This window comes from Miniopterus natalensis, chromosome 2 (genome assembly GCF_054644295.1).
Source record: "Miniopterus natalensis isolate mMinNat1 chromosome 2, mMinNat1.hap1, whole genome shotgun sequence".
Taxonomy (NCBI): Eukaryota; Metazoa; Chordata; class Mammalia; order Chiroptera; family Miniopteridae; genus Miniopterus; species Miniopterus natalensis.
This window is the reverse complement of record NC_142082.1, coordinates 176039380-176062829: the sequence shown is the minus strand read 5'-3', so window position 1 is coordinate 176062829 and position 23450 is coordinate 176039380. Positions and strand designations below refer to the sequence as shown.

Sequence of the window (23450 nt, the reverse complement as noted above, 5' to 3'; positions counted from 1 at the left end):
TATATACTCAGTCAGTACATAATCCTTTATAAAAATTGTATATATAATAATTGAGCTACTGCTGCAAGACAGCAGCATCTAGGGGCCCTCTTCCTTCAAGAAACCTGGGAGTCAGTGCACCGAGCTATAAATGGCAGAAAGGCAGATTCTGCAGATGCCGTCTCTCTGAAGTCATTAGGGAGCCACACCACGTGGAGACTTTATGGTGCTGGAGGGGAGATGCTAGTGGCATCCTTTAGGGCCAAGTTTGATAAGTAATCCTCTGTCTCCCTCCTGGTCCTCCTCCTGTTCCTTTTCTTCCATTCTTTTTCTTTCTGTTTATACATTAGGACAAGTTAAGGTTGGAAATACGTTGCTGCAAATAGTATGCAACTCTCAAAGTTATCTGGAGCCCAGACTTTGAAACTCAAATAGAAAAAGTCATATCCCTGCTAGAAAGGATGGCTTTCCTTTAATACCTCCAGAGTAAGAGTGACAGTTTCCCATGTCCTTTTCAGTAGAAGGTGCAGGATTGTGGTAGGACTGCTGTCTCTGGCCAGATTTAAGGTAAAGAATCCCTTATTTTCTTCCTTTCTGTTTCTCTGAAAAGTGCTCACTTAGCCCATAGGTGTCTATGAGGGGCTGCTCCTAGAGTCACTCAGTATCAGGGATCTATTGCCTTTGTTCAAAGGTCAAACAAAAACCTGGTCTTATTCTCCTTTCCTTGTCCCTACTTAATAGTCTTGGTTAGAATAAAATTCTGCATATATACCTCTGGATATTAATAATATTGATCAGTGATTTTATCAGTGAAGAAAACTTTCTTACAAATTTAAATCATGAAGAAATAGCAATTCAGATTCTTTGACCTAGTGTCTTGGTGAGATCCAAGGTGATTTTACAGAAGAAAACAGACATCAAGCATTTTGGTTGCAACATAGAAATAGGAGGGTGCTTCTAAAAGTTTTCAACAATGTAAACATTCCTAAGTAAGGATGAGAGTAAGTGAATACCAGTGGAGTTTATATCCAAGCTCAGGCTCATATAATGCATTATCATTTGTTCCTTCCCACATCTCCTGTGTCCTACTTCTCAATTTTTCTCATTCATCACACTCTTGCCTTAACTGCTCTGTGTAGTATGCATTTATTTTCAATAGGTCTTTATTTCCATGTTTATCTGACTTTTGAATCTCATTGGAATATGCACATCAAATTCCTTTCTAAAATATTATGGTTTAGGAAGCTCAGTTTCACAAGTACCTTACTAATTTTTTGAGATGTTTTATGGATAAAGAAAACTTTACAGATTTATATGCATTTTACTGCGTCAGTAAACGAACCATTCACTGGGGCTCACTTTAAAAGAGCACTCCTTTGAAAGTTTTATGGTATGAAATATATGCAGATATTTATGTCCTAATTTTTAAGCAAATGAAAAAAAACTAGATTATCCTTTGAACAAGTACAAGTTGCATCTACTCTGATGGCGATGGCATATATGTAGAACCATCTACATGTTCTCCTCAGTCTGCTAGTCACAAATATCAGAAGAGAATAGCTCCCAGTGGAAAGCTAATTAGAATATAACTTTGTTTTTACCTGTCAATCTCTCAAAATGATGTTATATGGATTTCAATGAAATCAAAATATAAAAGAAACAATACTAAGGCAACTAATTTGCAGTGGAATCTAAACACCTTTCTCTAAAATTTCTAGATAAAAAACTTAGTGACCAATGCACATCACTTCTCAGAGGAAAGCCCAACACTAAAAGAGATCTATACAGGACACATGCCAAACAAAGCATGCGAAATTTCAGAGCAGAACTGAGACAGAAATTATATAGCTCACTGAGACAGAGAACCTGAGAGCTGAAATGGCAGTAGCTTTCTGGATCAACCCCATTTCCTGAGGCACGTTAATATTGAAAATATCTGAACTAAAGACCATCTAGATTATCTTAATAATTAATTTTCAGTTCAATAATCTCCAAGTGAGAAAGGTTATATACTTGGTTGCCTATTTTGGTGTTTAATAATAACAAAAGTCCACCCTCATTTAACATATAAACTGCCACTTCAAGATGCCCTGGTGCTGAATCTAAGGAGTAATTTTATAATTGCATAAAATTCTCAAGTGGTCTAACATGGATCTAAATAGACTGCTCAGGCCCTCCAAATATGCTATGATGCAAAGATATGTCAAGCACATTGTAAATAACACCACATGTGCAGAAAAAATGATTAGTGGCAAAGCTTTCCTCTAAAAGAATTAAACTCTTCCTGTATCTGAAATACACTGAAATACAGGGTGATAACTCAGTCAGGTTATCATCAAAAGTGCTCCAGTTCCAAAGACCAAACTGACTTTATAACTATTTAGCCTTCAGAAGTCACAGCCACAAATAAATGAGATTGCTATGGATACAACAGCAAAATGGCCAACCATTTTGCTTTACAGACATAATTTAGACATCTGAAAACTAGCTTTATATGGAGCTCTTTGTACTCTAGGTATCTGAAATCATTTCACCTAATTTAAGTCAAAAGTGAATGCTATATAATAACCTTACCAAAAAACAGCAGAGACAATACATTTCAGCACAAAGTCACTCAGTCTGGCAATCAGTAATAAGAATAAAAATGAGACATGTTCTTTAAAAAGTGGCATGAGTGTGACTAAAAAGACAAAAAGAAGAATATTAATGAACAAAATAAAATAAAATGCAGGCTAATGGTGATATGTTGAAATATATTATGTGAAGGAGGGAAAGGGGCCAACTTCTTAAAACATCTAATATCCAGGAATCTCTCATTTTTCTTCAAATTAGACAGAAGACAATTTAATATTACCAAAAGTGGTCCTAGCAGATAATAAAAGAAACGTGATGGCCCTCTTTAACTGTGAGTATTCCCCTTTAAAGATCAAAAATTTCAGTATAAGTTGGCTTCCAAGAAACAAAGCCCAGCACCCCCGAAACCTGATCCTCTTTTCCGCAAAAACTTTAAGACCACAGATGACACAAGAGCCCAACTGCTGAGTACTTGGGAATACAGGATGCAAAGTGGGGGAGACTCATGGGCAGGAGAACCTTTGTAGTGATTCAAGTCCATAAATAAGGCTGATCTAGGTCTTAAAAGCTCTATCCATCATATTCAGACTCAGCATGAACTCTAAAACCCTGCTGTTTCTGTCACTTTTAGCCAATTGTTGGTTACAATCAACGACCATCAAGTCCTAATGACTGTCAAGGTCTGTGTCAAGGCCACACAACACAGAAAGAGAAATGATGTGAGTTTCCTGGTATCCCAGTTTATTTTCCTGGGCTTCTGGCATAAATATGTAAGGGGAACGAAGGAAAGACAAAGAGCATCCTCTTTCCAGGCAGTCTTAATTTTCAAAAATACATGATCTTACTTGCTCTTCATCACTACCCTCTTAGGTGAAATTCTCACTTTATAGATGAATTATCTAAGGCTCAGTGAGTGGGAAACTTGCCCAAGGTCACTTAGCTACGAAGTGGAGAAGCTGAATTCCACCTAGATCTGACTGATTCTAAGCAATCCAATACCCAATCTACCTTCCAGATGGGAAGTCCAAAGAGTGGGTATCAAATAAGTTTCCATCAGATTATTAAAATATCCCTGTAGTAGGAAACCAAAATGTGACTGTAGTTTGAACTGAATATTTAAACTAAAGAGTTTGAATTGAAATTTAAAAATACTTAATTCTTATATAATTGATGATACACTATGTATAACACACCTTATACGTAGAATGTAATGGATACATTTCGGGAGAAAAATGTGGCACCATGTACCAGAGATTTTTTAAAAAAAAGATGTAATTCCATTCTCAGGAATTAAGTCTCACAACATAATCAGCAACATGCACAAACATGTATGTATAAGGACACCCAGGGTTGTGTATAAGAGTGAAAACTTGGGGGGGGAAAAAATGACACCTGAATGTCCCACTATAGGAAATTGATTAAATATATTATATCACAGACATGAAATTTCTATATAATACTTGCTAAAAGTAATGATGTAGATTCACATTTACAGGCATGGAAAACTATTCACAATTCATTGTTAAGTGAAAAAAATAAAATCGATATGTATATTACAAAAGCAAAAAAAAAGTCATAAAAAATAACATTATACTTTTCAGTGGCTTTTTAAACTTTTATAATGCGAAGATTGCTTTATAATCAGAAAGGAAGAAGTTTAAAATCTCAACTATTGGTTACATAAAAATGGACAATGTTAATTAATAGCCCATTATAAAAAGGATTTAAGTCAACTATACATGTATATACATTTACAGCACAAATATTAAATAAATTTGACAGAAGAAACTGTCTTAACAAACATTTGTCCTCTAGCAAAACAAAAGTAGTCAATAAAGATTTTATTATTTTAATGCATGTGCTTAGTGATGCATTTTCCATGTAAGTGATATAAGATTACATGCATTACAATTAATTTATAATTTCTGGTGTAAGGAATGTAGTCCTTGGGCATCTTCAAGCATGAAAAACTTTCAAAAAATTCCTTTTGATGCATGGGAGCATACTGCCCTCTGCTGGAGATGTAATTCTACATAGTTACAAATTTTCCTAACTAAACACTTGTGTACCACTATGTACACAAGGCACTGCATTGGGTACTGGGGATCCCTACAAGAAAAGGCAAAATTACTTCTGTGCTTAAAAAATATAGACCTTGAAGAAAGGTAATAAAGTATATTTATGAATTCTCCCTGGCCCCATCATATAATGGTACTGCTACTATCCTCCTCCACCTAAAAAGAAAATATATGGCACAATCTCATTTATAGAACTCAAAAGCACATTAAGCTCTACTAAATAGAAAAAAAAAATTTCTACAACCTCCTTCACCGACAACTCCTATGAACTCCCTGGCCCCCAACACCACCCTCACATGAGGAGATCCATCTTCCCCCCTGACTCCTGTGCCCTGTCACCTGGTTACAGCTTTAACAGGACAGTTCATCTCCTTGCTTACTCCTCAAGGCTTATATCCAAATGTTTTTCCTTTTAACCAACTTAGTTAATTCCACTTCAAAGGATCTCTTTCTCTGTTTTCTCTCACTGCGATCCCCAAGGTATTTCCACTTCACATTAACAACTGTTGAGCAGAAATATTTAACACTGAAGTGAAACTAAATAATGAGAAATGAGTATTATCAACCTCTAAAATTACCTGGAGTATTCAGTATCCCTTCAGTATTTCCTCAGATAATCTGAGTTCTTTATTTTCACCAACCTAGTCATCAAGATTCACTTAATACCCATGTACAGTTGATCATCATTACCCAGAGCAGCTACGTTTTACACAGTTGCCGAAAACACTGGATTAATGAAGACTGAAGCACTGCTCCTGGGGGAAATAGATTCTTGTGAACCTCTGGTTACATTTTCTTCAACTGATTAATACAGAACCTTGTTTTATGTATGTTTCTATTTAAAGATACCTTAATATATATGTGTGTGTGTATATGGATATAATTCATTTACACTGCAGTCTCAGCCAACAGCACTGTGACTCATGCCTGAACAAAGCTTATCTAATACAAATATCACAGCCTTCTAGCGCTTAGGAGCAATAGACAGCATTTCAGCACTACACTTGAGGGTCATTTTAAACAGCAAAACCAGCAACAGAAGGTACAAAAATGCATTAAATAGATGGCAAAAGGGCACTTTCAACAGTATGAGAGCTGAAATGAGAAGGCAGTATTGTCTTGTTTGGCCTCAGCTGGAAATGTGCCTATTTGGTGACTCAAACTTTTCACTCTTCTATGCATGTTCATGTCCATGAATAATTGTAAAAGCACCACAAACACTGATTCGCAGTTACAAATAAATTTTAGCAAGTAGGAGAATTGGCAAATATAGAATCTGTGAATACTGATTTTTCTGTTTTGCTAAATAACTAATACTATAATTTAACTGTTCACAGAATGAGCATAATATTTAAGTCTCAGAGCCAATTAAGTCAGTCACTATATAATTACCTGAGAAGATACCATTTAGACATTATTTCTATGGGAAAATGTTTTTTGGGTTCTAAGCCAATAATTCACAAACAAGCTGGAAAAAAAAATCAGTTGTAAATTGAAGATCCATGTTTATGTAGAAGCTCACCAGAATCCAGAAATCCCTTAAAAAGAACAATGAACTTGGTCCATACTCTTTGACATAGAAAATTCCACTACTAGAAATTTAGCCTACAGATACACAATCCTTGCCCATGTGGAACATGATATTATAGCAGTTTTGTAATAGCAAGAGATATATATGTCCACATGGGCCATAAACAGAGCAGTTTGTCAGAAAGAATACAGTAGCTCTATATGAAGTAATATAACAATATCTCCAAATGTAAGTTAGAAAAAACAAAAAGAGAAAAAAAGCTAAGAGCAAAATGATGTGCAATGTATGTAAATAAAAAACAAAGCAATAAAAATGGACTATGTACTCATGTGTTTCTATATGTACAGACTATCTCTAGAAAGATGTACAAGAAACTAGTAGCAAGTGTTATCTCTGGGCAGGAGAACTATGTGGTAAGGTACAGGTAGGTGGGAGGCTTACTCATCACTATATAACCTTTTGTAGCTTTGGAATTTTTTATAATATATCTATTAAAAAATAGATTCCTATTTTTAAAAATATCTGAATCCTGCTCTTATTAGCTTTCAATTTAAAATACATTACATGACTGACATCTTATCCATACCACTTATCAATATTTACAACTTATCAATATTTCATACCACAAATCTTTCTATTTTTAGAACTCCTTATTCTAATTAGAGCTCCAAATTTCTAATTACATATGAAAATAAACCAGAGAAACAAAACAGAAACAGACTCATAGATAAAGAGAACAAATTGATGGTTGCCAGATGGGATGGGGGTTGGAGCCTGTGTGAAAGAGGTGAAGGGATTAAGAAGTGCAAATTGACAGTTACAAAACAGTCACAAGGATGTAAAGTACAGCATAGGGAATATAGTCAATATTATAGTAACTATGTATGTTGCCAGGTGGGTACTACTAGACTATTGGGGGGAAACTCTTTGTAAGTTACATAAATGTCTAACCACTACGCATACACCTGAAGTTAATATAATACTGAATGTCAATTGTAATTGAAAAAAAGTACAAATTAAAAAAAATTGTTTATAATTTTCAGTAAATACCTGTAAACCTTACCTTAAATATAATTACAATGGGTATATCTTCTGATAAAGTATTATGCCTCAAATAAAATCGTCCTTGTTTCACAGCCATATTGGTTCTGCTTTTTTTCTCATGGGTAGAGCTACAAGGAAACACAAGTTTAAACTGCATCTCCACTTAGTGTCAAGCTAGTTACATGCAACAGCAATGTTCATCCATCAATAAGGTTCAACTGATCAATAACAATCAGTGAGGCTCTATCTAATAGATGTTTTTTAAAGTTGCACAACTCCTCTCCTGCCCTTGCCACTTGCATTTTAAAACACCATAAATGTTTCTTTAGCTTTGAGATTACGGTGGAAGTTTTGTAGGCGAATAAGTGACAATCACCAATTCATTTTGACATACTTCACTTTTATTCCACCTGAACTCCTTGGATCCAGTGTGGAGCATATATTCTTAATCAATTTTATATATTTGAAGAGAAAAACCTCAAAATGAGTCTGTACCATAATAGAAAACTATGAAGATGCCTGTTATCAGAGAAATAACTGGGTACTTCCTCCCTATCAAAAGACAGCCATCTGATATTAATGGAATTATCAATATTTCTTAAGAACACCACCTCTGCTTTCCATACCTGGTAACTGAAGCACCAACTGCCCCTTTTCTGTCAGCCTCCACAATAATCCTGTTCTTAGACAGCTGCTCTTGGATAAGAATAACTTTTTCCACTCCTTTAACAATGAAGTAGCCACCTGCCCAAAGGAAACAACAGAAGTTTCACCATCTATTCTTCAAACAGTGTGATTTATTAATCTCCTGACTTAGAGATCACTCTTCCATTGCTTCATGGCACTGGCCATCAATTCAAAGAGGTTTGCTGATATTGTTTTATGAATTAATGATAGTGTCAGCACATGATTTTATATAAATGAAGCACAAGATAATACACTTCTTGACAAGAAATGTATCTTAGTGGTCTACGCATCACCAGCACCTGACATATAAAAGATGAATGAAAATAATTATGCTAAATAAGTCTTCAGATTTCTTAAGCAGAAAAATAGCTTCAATATAAAATAAAATTTACTCTAAATTTTCTAACAGATCAGTGATAATGGTAGAGTAGGTTTCTGTAATATTCTATACTCAAAAAAACTCATAAAACATTACCATATATATGTTTGCACACAATTCAGAATCGAATAGAGTAAGACTTCATTTTACCTTCAGAATATAAGTGAAAACAGGGCAATGTATTTGACTTATGGAACATTTTATTATAGTCTAAAAATCACGTTCTTCGTTAACCTCTTTCCAAAACCTTCTGAGACTCTACATCAATGCACCTTTAAAGGAAGTAGATTAAAGTAACTATAAATTAAGTCGGTGTGAAATATAAGTTAAGGAATTAAAAGTAACTTTCTGTTAAGTGCTAAGTGTGAAACTTTATAAAAGAAACTTCCTAAAAACAGGTACAAAAATGTAATTTTAAGCAATTTAAACAAAGGACTTTTAATTTTTGCCCATTTACTGCATTTAAAACAGCCTGAAATTAGATGTTTGAGTCTTTTTAGGCCACCTAGACAAGTAACTTTGTGAGATTGTTTTTGAATTTTTAAGTACACCAAAAGAGCATTACCATTGAGCAAAGAGACAAAGAAAAGACTTACAAACCATAGCCATAAATAAGAACTTGCTGCATTAAAGTTTTAAACCTAAGGTAAAAGACGAAATAGTATATCTTTTAGAAATATAGACTAATAGAATAAAGTTGGAACTAAATTTCTGGACATTTTGTGAACAAAGTTTTATCAAAATTCATTATAAAGCAAAAAGGCTGGTATTGTTTTAAGGAAAAAATGTAAAAAACAAAACAAAACAACAACAAAAACACAAAAACATAGGAAGGGGGCAAATCCAAGGACTCATACATACCTGGATCTAAAGGACATTCATTCAGTTTGGCAAATTCTGCTGGTGTTTTCCCTGTAAGAACACAGTTTGAACTACGAAGCATTATGGGCATTCTGTTTAAAATAAAATGAAAGAAAATATCACATAAAGATTGTCACTAGGTGTGTGTGAGCGTGTGTGAGGGCGAGTATACATGTGCATGTCTGTCTGTGCCGGGACTAAGAGGCAGGGATGGGGGTCGGGGGGGGAGACAGAGGTTTTGGGCTATCCTGGTGTATAAGCCTCCATCATCACCATGCTGCTGGGGCCCAGTGCTTCTGCTCTTGTTCTCCCCATGCAAGTTTGGAGCACTGCACAATTCTGTGAGATTTACAAAATCCTCCTCAGAAGAAACCTTTGGGAGTGCCTGCAACTTGGCGCCCAGTCTAAACACTGCTGCCACCACATGAGCTATGTGGCCCCATCGCCAGGAGTCTGGATCCAGGGACTGAGGTATCGCTTCCCTGGCACCAGGGACCACCACTGAAACCAGGGGCTGGACAGAGACTGAGAAGGATGTGGTTTAGCCACAGAGCCAGGAGCACCGGGGGCAGAGAGAGGCAGCCAGGGCAGTGCTGGCTATAAAGGCCAAGGCAGGAGCCTAAGGCTGAGATTTACCAGAGGGAGCCTTGGGACCACCCTTGCCATCACTAGAAAGCTTTCCCTGATCTGTGTCTGTGGGTGGGGCCACATGGTGAAACTCAGGGACAGGGGAGAGATCTGACAGGCACACCCAGCACTGAATCTGAGGGACCCTTAATTCTCTGGAAGAACTTTTGGCAAAGAGCAAGATGCGGGCTGGACAGTGTGGCCCAGAAAAGAGAATTGGTCAGATGTGGGGGAGGCATGCCTTCTCCTCCTGCGGATTGGCTGCAGGGACGCATGAAAAGGAGCTCTGGGCTGGAAATCTACATCCAAGTGGAAGGGTCTGGCGGCATGGGGAACTTGGCTGTTTGGCCTGCTGGGAGTCTGGGCAGATGCCCCACCCAGCAGGGGCGGGACAGACTGAAAGATTAGAGTGCCAAGGGGATAGGATTTATTTTTTTATGCCCTTCTGCTTGAGGTGTCAGTAAGGAGGTGCCAGCAACCCAGGCAGAGCTGAGGCACTGGAAGAAGTATGCCCTCTTCAAAATATGTGCACCAGGTACCCCCAACATGAATCTGTTTAAACCATCCTGGCCAGTACCCAGATACCCCTGCAGAACCCAATTCCACGTGGGAAGGGAGAGTAGCTCATAACAGGGACATTCAAGGTGTGAGACTGGAGGCAGGCCCAGCCTCTGGGCTATGGAGGCCCCACCTAACGGACTACTTGGGGCTCCGCCCTGCATGCTTCAGTCAGATTGCTCAGGGCCCGACAAGGACAGCAACTCACACTGGCTTGCACCAGAGAACCTACCGAGAAGCCCAGGACCAAAACACCAAGGGGCCTGATTCAACAACATCGGAGCAAATTCCAGCATGTTCCACAAATGGCAGATCCAAAGATTTTTTTCCCCCACCTCTTATTTCTCTCTTTCCTTTTACTCTATTCTTTTTTTATTTTTAACTTTTTTCCCCATTTTCTTGTTTTTCTTTTCCTATTCTATATTTTGATTTATTCAGTATTGTTACTTTTTAAAATTATTTCATTTTTCTTCTTTAATCTTAAGGCTATTTCTTTTCCTTTTTTCTTTCATATTCCTTTTTTTGTTTTTTTTTCTCCTCTAATTTTTTTGGTCTCGTGTCTTTTTATTTTTTTCTTTTCTTTTTCAGTCCTTTTTGTTGTTATTGTTGTTTTATTTTATTTTTCGTGTTGTTTTCAGTTCAGTCTTGTTTTGCCTTTATTTGTTCTGTTAGCACCTGTATACAGTTGGCACGACCGGCAAGCCTGAGGACTAAGGCCACCCACAAACAGGACAACAGCAATCAAGGCCCAAATAGAACAGGAGGGCCCACATAACAAGGGACATTCCTAGAGCACCCAGCTCAAAAGATCAAGGAGACTACACCACTGGGTCCCACAAGAAGGCCACTTCACCAAAACTGAGAGGAATAGTCTCATCCGATACATAGAAACAAACACAAAGAAACAACAAAAGTGGGGAAACAAAGAAATAAGCCCCACATGAAAGTACAGGAGGAATCTCCAGAAAAAAGAGCTAAATGAAATGGAGGCAAGCAATTTATCAGAAACTGTATAAAGTAACAGTTTTTAGAATGCTTGATAGCATGAAAAAGTACACAGAAATCATGAAAAACAACCAGTCAGAAATGAAGAATGACACAGCCGAAATAAAGAATACACTGAAAGGAATTAACAATAGGTTAGAAGAAGCAGAGGATCAAATCAGCAAATGAGAAGACAAGGTTGAAAAAAATCACTCAATCAGAGCAGCAATAAGAAAAAATACTTAAAAAGCATGAGGACAGTTTAAGGTAACTTTGGGACATGAAACAGAACAACATCCACATCACAGGGGTCAAGAGGGAGAAGAACATGAACAAGGGATAGAAAACCTGTTTGAAAAATAATGACAGAAAATTTCCCTAACCTGGTGAAGGAAGAAGTTACACAAGTTTAGGAGGCAGAGTGAGTCCCAATCAAGATGAACCCAAAGAGACTCACACCAAGATACATCATAATTAAAATGGTAAATGTTAAAGACAGAGAATCTTAAGGGCAGCAAGAGACAGTCAGTTACCTACAAGGGAGTTCCCATAAGGCCGTCAGCTGATTTCTCAACAGAAACACTATAAGCCAAAAGAGAATGGCATGAGGTATTCAAAGAAATGAAAAGCAAGAATCTGAAACCAAGCCTAATCTATCTAGCAAGGCTATCATTCACAATTGGAGGTAAAATAAAGAGCATCCCAAACAAAAAAAAAGCTAAAGGAGTTTATTACCACCAAACCAACATTGCAAGAAATGTTAAAAGGACTGTTGTAAGAGGCATAGAGAGAGAGGAACATAGGCATAAAAAATAAAAAGCGCAATAAATATGTACCTATCAATAATCTTAAATGTAAATGGATAAAATGCCCCATTCAAAAGACATGTAGCCTGAGTGTAGTTGACAGGATCTGTATCACTATCTTTCTGTTTACCTGAGCACCCAGCACAGTGCATGACAAATAATGAGAAGTTGATGCATATCTGTTGAACTAATGGATTGTTTATTAAGCTCTTAGCATTTCTGAAGGAGGAAAGACACTTGAATGGGAATTATTTGGAATAAGTTTAAAGTCCAACATCATTTATAACCATCATTATTATTATTATTTATATTATTGTGGGTTTTGTCCATTTCTACAGGAGAGTCAATACAGTTCCCTACTTAGGACATACAGATAGCAAAAATGCTAGCTATCATTTCCAAATTTGTTCTGGATAAATAAGTAACTGCTTCCTTAAATACTGCTATATAGTAAACAGTTAAATTGCCAGGAAACACAAACTTAAAATACACATGAATCCACCATGCAGACCAGTCCAGAGAATTCACTGAAATGCTATCTTACCTAATGTTTCCCTAACAGCCTGGAGTTATACAAGGAAATGGAAGCATTTTCCTCAACTTTAAAGATTTCACAATTTAAAAATAATAACAAACATAACTATGTGCTGGACACTGCTTAAGTGCTTTATATCTACTGATTCACTGGATCCAGAAAAATAAGCCACAAACTAGGCACCACTTCCCACATTTTTCAGATGAGGAAACAGGACAAAGAGAACTTACGTTGCTCCAGGTCACCTCACAGGGCTGGAATGCAGGTAGTGTATCTCTAATACCAACATCGTTTCTTACCTGCCAATAGGTAAAGCATTGCGGATGATCCTCTGGCTGCCTCGGGTATACTCAATATCCACTGTAATGGGGGCAGAGTATGTCATGTCCCGCAGACGGCACTAAAATAGATTCAGACAGTCACTGCTCCTCCTCTTTGGAGAAGAAAGGGTCCTGACAGCCCCAAAGAGCTCCTTCTCTAGTAGAAGTATGGCTCATGTTGAACTTGGATCTGTCCATGGAACACTGAGCTGTTACATATGCTACCTTAGGGCACTGGGAGTTACAAGCCCACCCTCTCCTCAAGGGGAATGCCAGCTATAGATAAAGACATAACCACAGCATCTCAGCCCCTGCTAGCCCAGAAATGGAACAATAAATCTGATACTGATTTTCTTCTCACTGATCTGATGCCATCATCAATCTACTCCTATACCTTTGTGGCTGGCTTATTGAAAACAGTTAACCAGTATAATGATAACTAAAGCATATACACACACACACAAACTAAAAAGTTTTAACTATACTTCCTTTATTCTCCAAATAAACAAATGCTTTGTTCTAACAATTGCTGAATCATTTGAGGAACTTCAGAAATTGTTGCTGTGTACTTTAGTTGTATGTGGCTCACAAAATGATGTCCTTTCCTGAGCCTTGATCAGACAGAGGCAACTTCATCAGAATCATCTAATGACTTCTCCATTATATTGATGGTCATCAGGTGGCATGTAGTCACAAAAGGAATTTCTCTGACATCAACCTTACAACTATGGTGCTGAATCGTCTCTCTGGCTTCTACTGAACCAAAGATAGTTAAACTTTTTCTAGTCTTTATCACTGTGCCTGGAATTTTAAAATATTAGATATTCCTATTATCGACAAATAGAAATTGTTTATTTTAGATTTAATTAGATCAAGCCTCTTCCTTTGGGCCAGACCAAAGGTGGTACGGCATGGTAGTTCAGAGTATGGACTCTTGCCTGTGCTCAAATCCTGGTTCTACCACTTAAGTTTAACATAATCTTTCTGCATCTCAATCTCTTCCTATGTAAAATGGGAATAAGAGTAATTTTAACTCCCAAGAGTGTAAATATTTTTTAAATGGTGCCTGGTACAGAACACTAAATATTATCTCATTTTTATTAATAAAACTAATGCAATGTCCATGACAGGAAGCATTGTGGGTTTTAACAAACTTATCCCTTCAAATGGAAATGAAATTCAACAGATGTGGTAAAAATTGACCAACTCCATAGGCTCCCAAACTACCTCCATGGACCCTTGTCTTCCTTGGCCTCTCACTGTAGTAGGACTGTGCTGGTGGAACCTGCAGTACCTGGACGCCACGAGTCCTCCCGTGGGTCCCATGACAGTCCACCCATCTACTCTCCCACTCTCCCCATCTCTGCAAGAGTCAAAATCTCTCCAAGAAATCTTCACATCCTCTCTCTCTAATTGTAATACCTGTATGTTTTTCAACATCAGAAAGAATAATTATAATGCCAATTGTAGCCTCAGCCGTCTTGAACTACTTCAAACTACTTTGTCTTCTCCTTTCTCTGACCTCGGTGATACAGTTTACATGACTTAGAAATTGCTAACTGGCTGCCTAGTTCTTGAAAAATTGGAAAGTTCTAGCAAAAGGGAATGGGTGGTGGGGAAAGCCAAATTAAGGCAAACACCTTCCAATATCCCACAGTTCTCACCACTTCCTACTCAGTACTTCACATATTTACCTTATCTAACTGATCCTTCCATTCAAAGTGCGTAACCCCTGGTGTCTCTGTTTCACGTGTTTTATTTTAATCTCTCCACAAGAGAAAAAACCCCTTGAGAAAGGATATGTGTCTCATTACTTTTGTATCTCTCAATGTTGAGACACAAAATAAATGTCCAATCAATACTTGGTGATTAAGTAGTACCAAAATTTATCTATGTAAAATGTCTAGTTACTTGTTCATACTTCCTGTTTAACCTTACTCAGACAACAACCATACACTCTAACACCTTAATTGTTGTTTAATGAAAGATTCCTGTGCTATGTTCCTTAATTGTTATTTTAGCTTTACATTAATACAAACCAGATAAATCTACAAAAATCATTTTATTTCCTGAATCAATTCCCAATTCTGGACACTAAATGGAAGAATTTGAAAAGAAGTCTAGTATCTGTTAGAAGTCAATAAACAGGCCTGTTCTATAACCCTCTGTTTGCATCTCTGTTAAAATTCTGGTATTTAAATTTCTGCTTATCCATCTCTACTCCTAGACTGTGAGCACCTAGTCTTTGGTCTCCTCTCCCTAGCACAATGCCTGTGGACCCTCAAAAAATGCACTAAGCAAGTAACCTCTGCAAAAAACAGCACCATGCTAGACACAAGTGGCTGGTGAGGGGACAGGGAATACCACTAAAATGCTCAGAAATAATATATTTATAATATATTATAAATAATATAACAGTGCAAGTTAATAAGATTAAATGATAAACTAAATAATACAGAACTGTTTCCTAATATAGTATAGTATTATACAAGTTCATCTTTAGTTTGGTTATCTGTCTCATGAGAGATTTTTTTTTTTTAACCTGTTTTTAAATCATCTTTCAAGGGTATATATTAAAGGCACAACAGACCCTTTGGATTAAAGCAAACAAACTCACTGAAAGTAAGGTTAAAAATTACCTCATGAGGGGACACTGGCCTGGTTACATTGAAGCTTTCTTCAACATCAGGAAGTCCGACATAGATATTAAGATATCTGAAAAGCAAATTATTCTATTACCAATTATACTTCTCCAAAGAACATACAAACAAGACAGTTTCCTCCTCAATACAGGATTATGCTTTGAAAAATGCTTATCTTGCTAAGGATGACAAATTAAAAATTATAATTGGAGAACTTCTTAAAGTAATAGTACATATAGCTTTACAGAGGAATGAAAGTACTATTCAGAGTATCTTTTAAAAAAATAGTGTAAATCTCTCTACAAAAATACTAAAAACGTAGCTCCCTAAAAATGATACTGAAAAACGCAAAGTGCAAAAGAATAGCTATAGGATGCTATGATTCATATAAGAAAGAGGAGGCTACAAGGGGGAAATATATATGCTCATTTGTGCAAAAGAAACATAGGAAGGAGAAAGCAGAAACTAATGAGATTGGTTACCTATAGAAAGCGCCTGGAATATAGTGGAAAGAATCTGGAGGGGAGTGACAATATCCTGAATAGACTTTTTTCTATTGGTCTAACTCTTACAACTATAACAATGTTTCACATATCCTAAAATTATATGCATAATTAAAATCAACAAGGATGGCAGGTGGGGGACCAACCCAAAGTGGAATGCAAACCTTACTGTATTACAAATGAATAACATAACTGCACTAAAAAGTTGGGAAAGAAAACAACTAATCTATATAACTTTAAACAATATTTTGATTGGATAATATAAAGACAAAAAGCAATATATAAATATTGTAATCTAATTAGTAAATCTTATTCTCACAGAAGTATGATTTAACAATTCTGAAACTATGTATATTCCAGGATTGAAAAAGTAAGTAAATATAGTGGTGATAATGAAAGTCAGATTTCTCACTGTCAGGCACAGAACTTACAAATAAGAAAGGACAGAAGGTTAGAATGTGTCCCATACAGTTGGATTAGAATTGGAGGTACAGTATGCACGGTTGATAATATACACAAGAATGGATAAGGTATAGAATCATGGATGTGTGTGTGTGTGTGCAATAAATACATACATATATTTCCTAGCTCTGTCTACTGAGGCTTTAGTATCCGTATCTTTGTTTCTAAATACTATTCTCCAGTAAAAGGAAACAGGGCTCCTTGTGTAAATGGTTAATTCTGGGCTGAGACAGGGAAAACAGAAGATGAACCACATCTTATGGTACTCAAAAATTAACAGGGGCATGTAGAAAGGACACAGGAGCCAACTTGAAGAATCTCTAATGGCCAAAACTGAGACAATTTTAGCAATAAAATGATAGTACTAGATTATGATCCATAGGATAAAATAAATATCCATGTGTTTATACTGACATAAATAAAATTACAGATAAATAAATGAGGGAAAGAAAACGATATTCCATACAGTAAATTCCAGTACTAATGTAGGAGGGATGATGGAAACAGAGACCATTAGGTAAACACCATAGCATTAACTGTTACGGGTAAAAACCACCAACATATGTTAAAATTAATGGGTAAGATATGATGAATAAGGTATTTGCATAGTCTCAAAAAATCTCCCCATAAGATACTTATTAATTACAAAAGGAAAACTAGTAACTTGAGAGTGGAGAAACCTAGAAGATATCACCTTAATCAAATGAACAAAGTTAAAATCACCAATAATAAAATATATAAATATCTGTACTCCCTGAAATGTTGCAGTAGGAACAGAACAAAATGTCACTTCTGTGGTATTCTTGCCGAAAATGCATAACCCAAACTAATCATGAATAAACATCATCTAAACCCAAACCGAAGAACCTTCTACAAAACAACTGACCAGAATTCCTCAAAAGTGTGAAGGTCATGAAAGACCAAGAAAGTTTAAGGAACTATCACAGACTAGAGGAGAGTGAGGGGACATGATAATTAAACATACTGTGGGGTCTTGAATTGAATCCTGGACCAGAAAAAGGACATTAGTGGGAAAACTTTAGATAAGACCTGTAGATTTGTTGATAGTACTGTATCAATGCTAATTTCCTGGTTTTGCTAATTGTGCTATAGTAATGTAAGATGTTAGTACTGGCAGAACCTGGGTGAAGATAAAATGGTAACACTGTACTATTTTTGTAATTTTTATTTAAGTGTAAAATCGTTTTTAAAATATTAAAAACTCTAATAGTTTTAGTAACTTCTTAATCATAATGCTACACGTTATAGGTTACCAATTAAAAATTGAACACTTGATAATTAACTTATTAAACAGATTAAAAAGAGTTTTGATAGCAACTACATTCACTTTTCAAAATGTTAGATATAATCAAAAGAGCAACTAAGAGTAGTTGATTCCTTACTTTAAGTACCACATGGGGTCAGCATCGCTTGTAACCTTTTCATTGGCTTTCATGATCTTCTTTATCTGCAGAGGAAAAAATAGCATTAGGAAAGACTCTAGCTTCCAATTAATTCTTAGCTACGTCTAGTTCTAAGATCTGATGCTTACCTCTACATTAATAAAATAGTTGAATGAATCTATATGCTGTTTTACAAGGCCTTTCACCTAAACAGAAAAGGGGAAACAGTAGATTAGCAACAAAAGTAGGTTAGCTAATTTTATAATACTCTAATCATAGGTGACCATCAAATTTTCCTCAAAACCAGTGAGGGAAAAAACCCATAAATTTTGTTTAGTAAAACTTTGCATTTCTGTGTCTATTCCATTTACCCTCCACCTTACTAGAATATCCTCAGATTTCCCTCCTTGAGAAGCAACCTGACTTTGGGAATTCAAGATGAGTATTTGAATATACCTAATGACTCCCTATAAGCTAATAAATAAGGCAGAATTTTCTTTCTCTGCATACATTGAATTTTCAAAAAAATATAGCAATCGAGCATGATATCATCTCTTCAACCCTCAAACAATGCCTTTTTTGTCTTTCTCCTATCTGGGCAGCTTTATGATTTCCACACATCCAACCTGGTCTTTCATATCACTTCATAGAAGAATGAGGGGGGAAGTAAGAATCTCTATTAAGAAAATACCTGTATTTGAAACTGAAAGCAGGGTGAAACTCAGGGAACCTAAGATCTGATACCAGCTAGCAGTGACTTCCTTTCCATCTCAGAAATTGGTAACAACTACACAGATAGTGCTATGTGCTACTATGGAAAACAACAAAATAATAAACAGATTCTAAAATTTTAAGATTATGAATGGACTGTGTTCGTTTTCTTTACATTAATCTTCAAACACAATTAGTTCAACACTTCTAGAACTTCCCTGACAAAGAGATGATCGCAGAACTTTTCTTTAATTTTTCTTACTGGGAATCTCACTGGCTTACAAAACCACCATCCTTTTTTGAAGCAGTCCTGATTATTAGGGGTAAAATTCAACCTTCTAATGATCTGAGGCATACCTTCCTCAAGTTTCCACCCCTTGGACTTAATAGTCTCTTTGCAGAAAATGACTGTTCTAGGGCAATCCATTTAGTTATCACATCTCTCTTTCATGCTCTCACTTCCAGGCTGAACAGCCCCTTCAACTATTTCTTATATGCATGCCTTCCATTCAGCAGCCTATGGGCTGCGCCCGGATGTGGTTCAATTTGCCAATGTTCCTCCTTAACAAGGGTACCCTGAACTCACTGACGACATTCTTGACAGTCTAATCAGTGTACAAAGATCTATAACCTCCCTCATCCTGATTATTATACCACTGCTATTAAAGAAACAAGGCCACATTACTGGCTAAAACTCAAAAGGTAATTTTAATCTTCACCAAAAAAATGCTATTAAGTCATGCACAGCCTATTTGGTACTCATGCAAAACTAATTACAGGGATTTACATTTGTCCCTCTTCACTGGTGTCTTCCCAGCCTAACAATCTGAGTCTTGATTCAGTGGGCCAACAGCACCAGCAGACTTCAGATGTGTATTAAAATCTTTACACTTTTGTTCTTAGACAAATATATTTAAAGGTGGTCTGAGTAAAGGAGAATTCCAATTTTAAGGGAGAGGGAGAAAGAGTGAGCAAGAAACATCAATGAAACATTGATCAACTGCCTCCTGCACACTCCCTACTGGGGATTATGTGCCCTGGCCAGGAATTGAACCAGTGACCTCTAGGTACAAGGGACAACACTCAACCAACTGAGCCACATGGGCCAGGGCTGTATCCTCTTTTTTGAATCATAAATACTGCCCCTTCTCTTCTACTTATGTATATATAGTTCCTTTAAAAATTTTTATAATAAAAAAATTTTTCTTAACCATATTACCAGTTTATTTCATTCTGGTCACTTCTCTACTTACAGATTCTTCAATAGCTTCCTATTGCTGTTAGGAAAAAAAAAGCCAAAATCTTTAAAATGGCTTTCAAATCTGATCAGAAATCTGATCAGCCCTGATAGCTTCCCTGGCATCATCTCCCAGTACTCTTCCCTCTGCCTATAACACAGAACTAAGTCAGACAAAACTCTACTCATTTTTTCATTTAGCATGTTTTCAAGATTTATCCATGTTGTAGTCTGTACCAGCACTTGATTTATTTTTATTGCCAAATAATATTCCAATGTATGACTATACTATATTTTATTTATCCATTCCTCAGTTTACATTGGGGTTATTTCCACTCTGAGGTTTTTATAAATAATGCCACTATGAACATCTGTGTACAAGTTTTTGCATGGACATATGTTTTCACTTCTCTTGAATAAATACCTATGAGTAGAATTGCTGGGTCATTTGGTAACCCTATGTTTAAGCATTTGAGGGAACACCAGGCTGTTATCCAAAGTGGCTGCAAAATTTACTTTCCCACTAGTAGAGCATGAGGGTTCCAATTTCTCCACATCCTCAACACTTCTCCTTCTCTCCGACTACAGTATCCTAGTGGGTGTCAAGTAGTGTCTTATTATGGAACCTCTGCTTCTTAGCATAAGCTCTTTAAAAATGAATGGAAGCCCTTCACCAGTCTGTATTCAGCAGTTTCTGACTATCCACTCGTCCATTCCATCCAACCAGGTGGGCCACTGCTTCCTAGACTCGGTGATGGCTCCTGTTGAGCACCTCTCTAAAGCCATATCCTCTGTATCCTTCCAGCAGAGTTAAATCCTTTCCTCCTAAGGTACAGTTTATATCACATCTCATGTGGGAGAGAGACCCTCTCTGACCACCTTTTGCCAACAGCGCCTTGGCGTGTATTCTTCATCTGCCAGGCTACAATGTATACTACTTCCTATCTCTGTCACTCCAACTAGCACCTTGGATGCTGCCCTATAATTCCTTGTATTTCCCAAACCTAGCAATGTACACAGTTGTACATAGTCAAAAAAGGCTTATTTCCTGACTTTTCATCAGAAAAATAATTATCGCTAAGTGTTCATTACCTTTAAAAATGCTGGAAGCAGCCTCCATTTTTCCTGTGAATCAAAACAATAAGAGTGTCAGGATATGTGCTGGCAATCACAATATTTTTATGTTATTTTAATGTACAAAAAAAAAACGACACACTTTATCCCAGTAAGTGAAAGAAAATAAATTTTCTAAAAGAACAAGTTTTACGTAGTAACCACTTTTATAGAAATCACAGAGGAATGCATATGCGTACGTGCGTACAAATATATGTATACATACACCACAGATTTCTTAAATAGAATCTAATTTAATTTCCTGTTGATGACTCAAGATTCCAAGCACTTTATTTTATTCTCATTTATTCCTGAGTATGCGGGTTTGCCAGTTTGAGAAAGGGAAAGTAAATTTCAGAGAGTCTGGTGGGGAAGCACGAGGGGTCCCTGGAGTTCTTCCTTGCTCCCATTTTCTGTCAACCAGTGCACGGTGAGAGCTCATCTCAGGGCAGCAGCAGGACGACACACACAGTGCTCACCTTCCACATTAAACAGCTGCAAAATGCCACACCGCTTGTGTTCTTAGGCCTGTTATTTATTCTTTGCTGAGGTTGTAAGTAGCCCACCATGATAAGCCTCTTTTCGTGAACGGCCTCGAATCTGCTAGTGGGACATCTAACAAATGGGTAGAACTGAGTCTAAAGTAAACATGCGCTGTTTCTGAAAAAGGGCATAGGAATGGCATTAAACCTTGCAGCAACCATAAAACTACTGACTTTCACTCTGACATGAGAAGCATCGGAAGGTTTTGAACACGAGTCACACGATGATGGGACTCATTTTAACTGGATCGCTTAAAATAACGGGTTGAGCTTCGGGTTGAGGACAGACAAGGTTAGAAGCGGGGAGATCCTTTAGGAGTTTATCACAATACGCCAGGCTCAACAGTACAGGTGGCAAGAAACTGCTACCTGGGAGACTCGATGTGAAGTTCCAGCGAACAGGACTTGACAGCAGGTTAGACAGAGGCTCTGAGAGAAAGCGGAGTCGAGGCCGATGCCTCAGGGTGGCCACCTGTGGAGATGAGGCAGCGGGGATGCTACCAAGGGGAGCAGCTTTAAAGTGTGGAGGGCGATCAGGAGTCTGGCTGGGGGCACGCCAAGTGCAAGATATCCACCAGACAGCGGATAGGAGCCTGGAACTGGGGGAGAGAGCGTGGCCTGGAGGTCCGAATTAGGGAGGGCAGCGAACGGGTGGGAATCACAGCCACGCAATGGACGGGGCTGCCTCAGGAGTGCGGACGGAGAAGGCCCGGAGAGGTTATAATAATCTGTGCCTTTCCAGAAAGTAAAATTATGTCAACAGCTGACCTTCATCAGGCAGCTGCTCACCGCAGAGCAGTTATCCTTAGCTCCTGATCATCTATGGAAAGCTATGGGGCTCCCCCCTTCCCCCCCCCCCCCCCCCAGAGAACACCGAGGCGAAATTCCGAGTAAATGCTCGGGGTGTTTCAAATACTCCTACAGTCCGAACTTGAATTCCAGGTGGGAAGGGACGATTACTAGCCTGGCACTGACACGATTTGGTGTGACTACCACCGCCAGCCGGGGGACCTCACTAAAGGGGGCCGAAACTCCCTGGGCCTCAGGGTCCTCGATAAGCCCGCTAAGATGGAGTGTGGCCCCCAAAGGTGGGCGCGAGGACCCATCTTCCACACGCCCACGAAGGCTGGGAAAGACCCAACCCGAGAGCTCGGTCCCCGCAGCAGCGGAGAGCAGCGGCCTCACAGCCGCGCGCGGACGCGGCTCGGGAAAGAGACTCCCGTGCGGAGGAATGAGCATGCGCGAAGTTCTGAGCATGCGCAGAAGCTAAGGACCGCTCCGCGGCCGGAGCTCTCGGGGTACCGCCCCCTGGGGACGCCCCCCCGCCCCCCCCGGCCCCTTCCGTTCCCCGCGTCCCCGGCCTTCACCTCTACAGTCGGTATTGGCGCGGCCAGCTGCTCCGGGGTCAGGTTGCCAAATTCCTCCGCAAGGACGTCCATGCTGCTCACGACGAAGGAAGAAGCGAACGGGAGCCCCACACGCCAGCCTTCGCCGCCTCAAGCTAACTGCGGCATCCGCAGGGAGCGATGCGCGTGTCCTAAACGGTCCCCGCCGCGCAGGTTGGTTGAAGACGCGACAGAAAGGTTCCGCCTGCTCGCGGCCTGAACCCGCGGTTAACCCGGATGTGGCTGAGGCAAAGCTGGGAACCTGCGCCCCCTAGTGTCGCTCGGAGGCCTCGCCCGATCACCCTAAACCCCAGAAGACAGATTCATTCCCAGTTATCCTGTAATTGAGACCCAAAGAGCATTTTGGTTGTAATTCTGAAAATAATTCAGAGAGAAGGGCAAACGGGCAATCTACGCAACTTGAGCCATTTTGTAATTCAATCCAAAACGACACGTTGTATAGAATGAAAAAATAGGAAATTTACCAAA

At 38.2% G+C, this 23450-nt stretch overlaps 1 protein-coding gene across 3 annotated transcripts in view; it reads right to left on the bottom strand.

Annotated features, from left to right (window-relative positions):
- Positions 1-23139, bottom strand: part of POLR3B (RNA polymerase III subunit B) — a 98010-nt gene extending 74871 nt beyond the window's left edge. The window contains exons 1-9 of one of the 3 annotated variants that reach the window (XM_087814876.1): positions 22944-23139; positions 21014-21046; positions 18123-18179; positions 17974-18038; positions 15603-15678; positions 12943-13043; positions 9134-9225; positions 7833-7950; positions 7226-7334 (exon numbers count right to left, since the gene is read on the bottom strand). In XM_087814876.1, the coding sequence (XP_087671002.1) occupies positions 7226-7334; positions 7833-7950; positions 9134-9225; positions 12943-13043; positions 15603-15678; positions 17974-18038; positions 18123-18179; positions 21014-21046; positions 22944-23015 (723 nt within the window). In that variant the 5' untranslated portion in view covers positions 23016-23139. The remainder of the gene's footprint in view (positions 1-7225; positions 7335-7832; positions 7951-9133; positions 9226-12942; positions 13044-15602; positions 15679-17973; positions 18039-18122; positions 18180-21013; positions 21047-22943) is intronic. The other 2 variants (XM_087814874.1, XM_087814875.1) reach the window with 2 other exon arrangements.
- Positions 23140-23450: the final 311 nt, after the last annotated feature.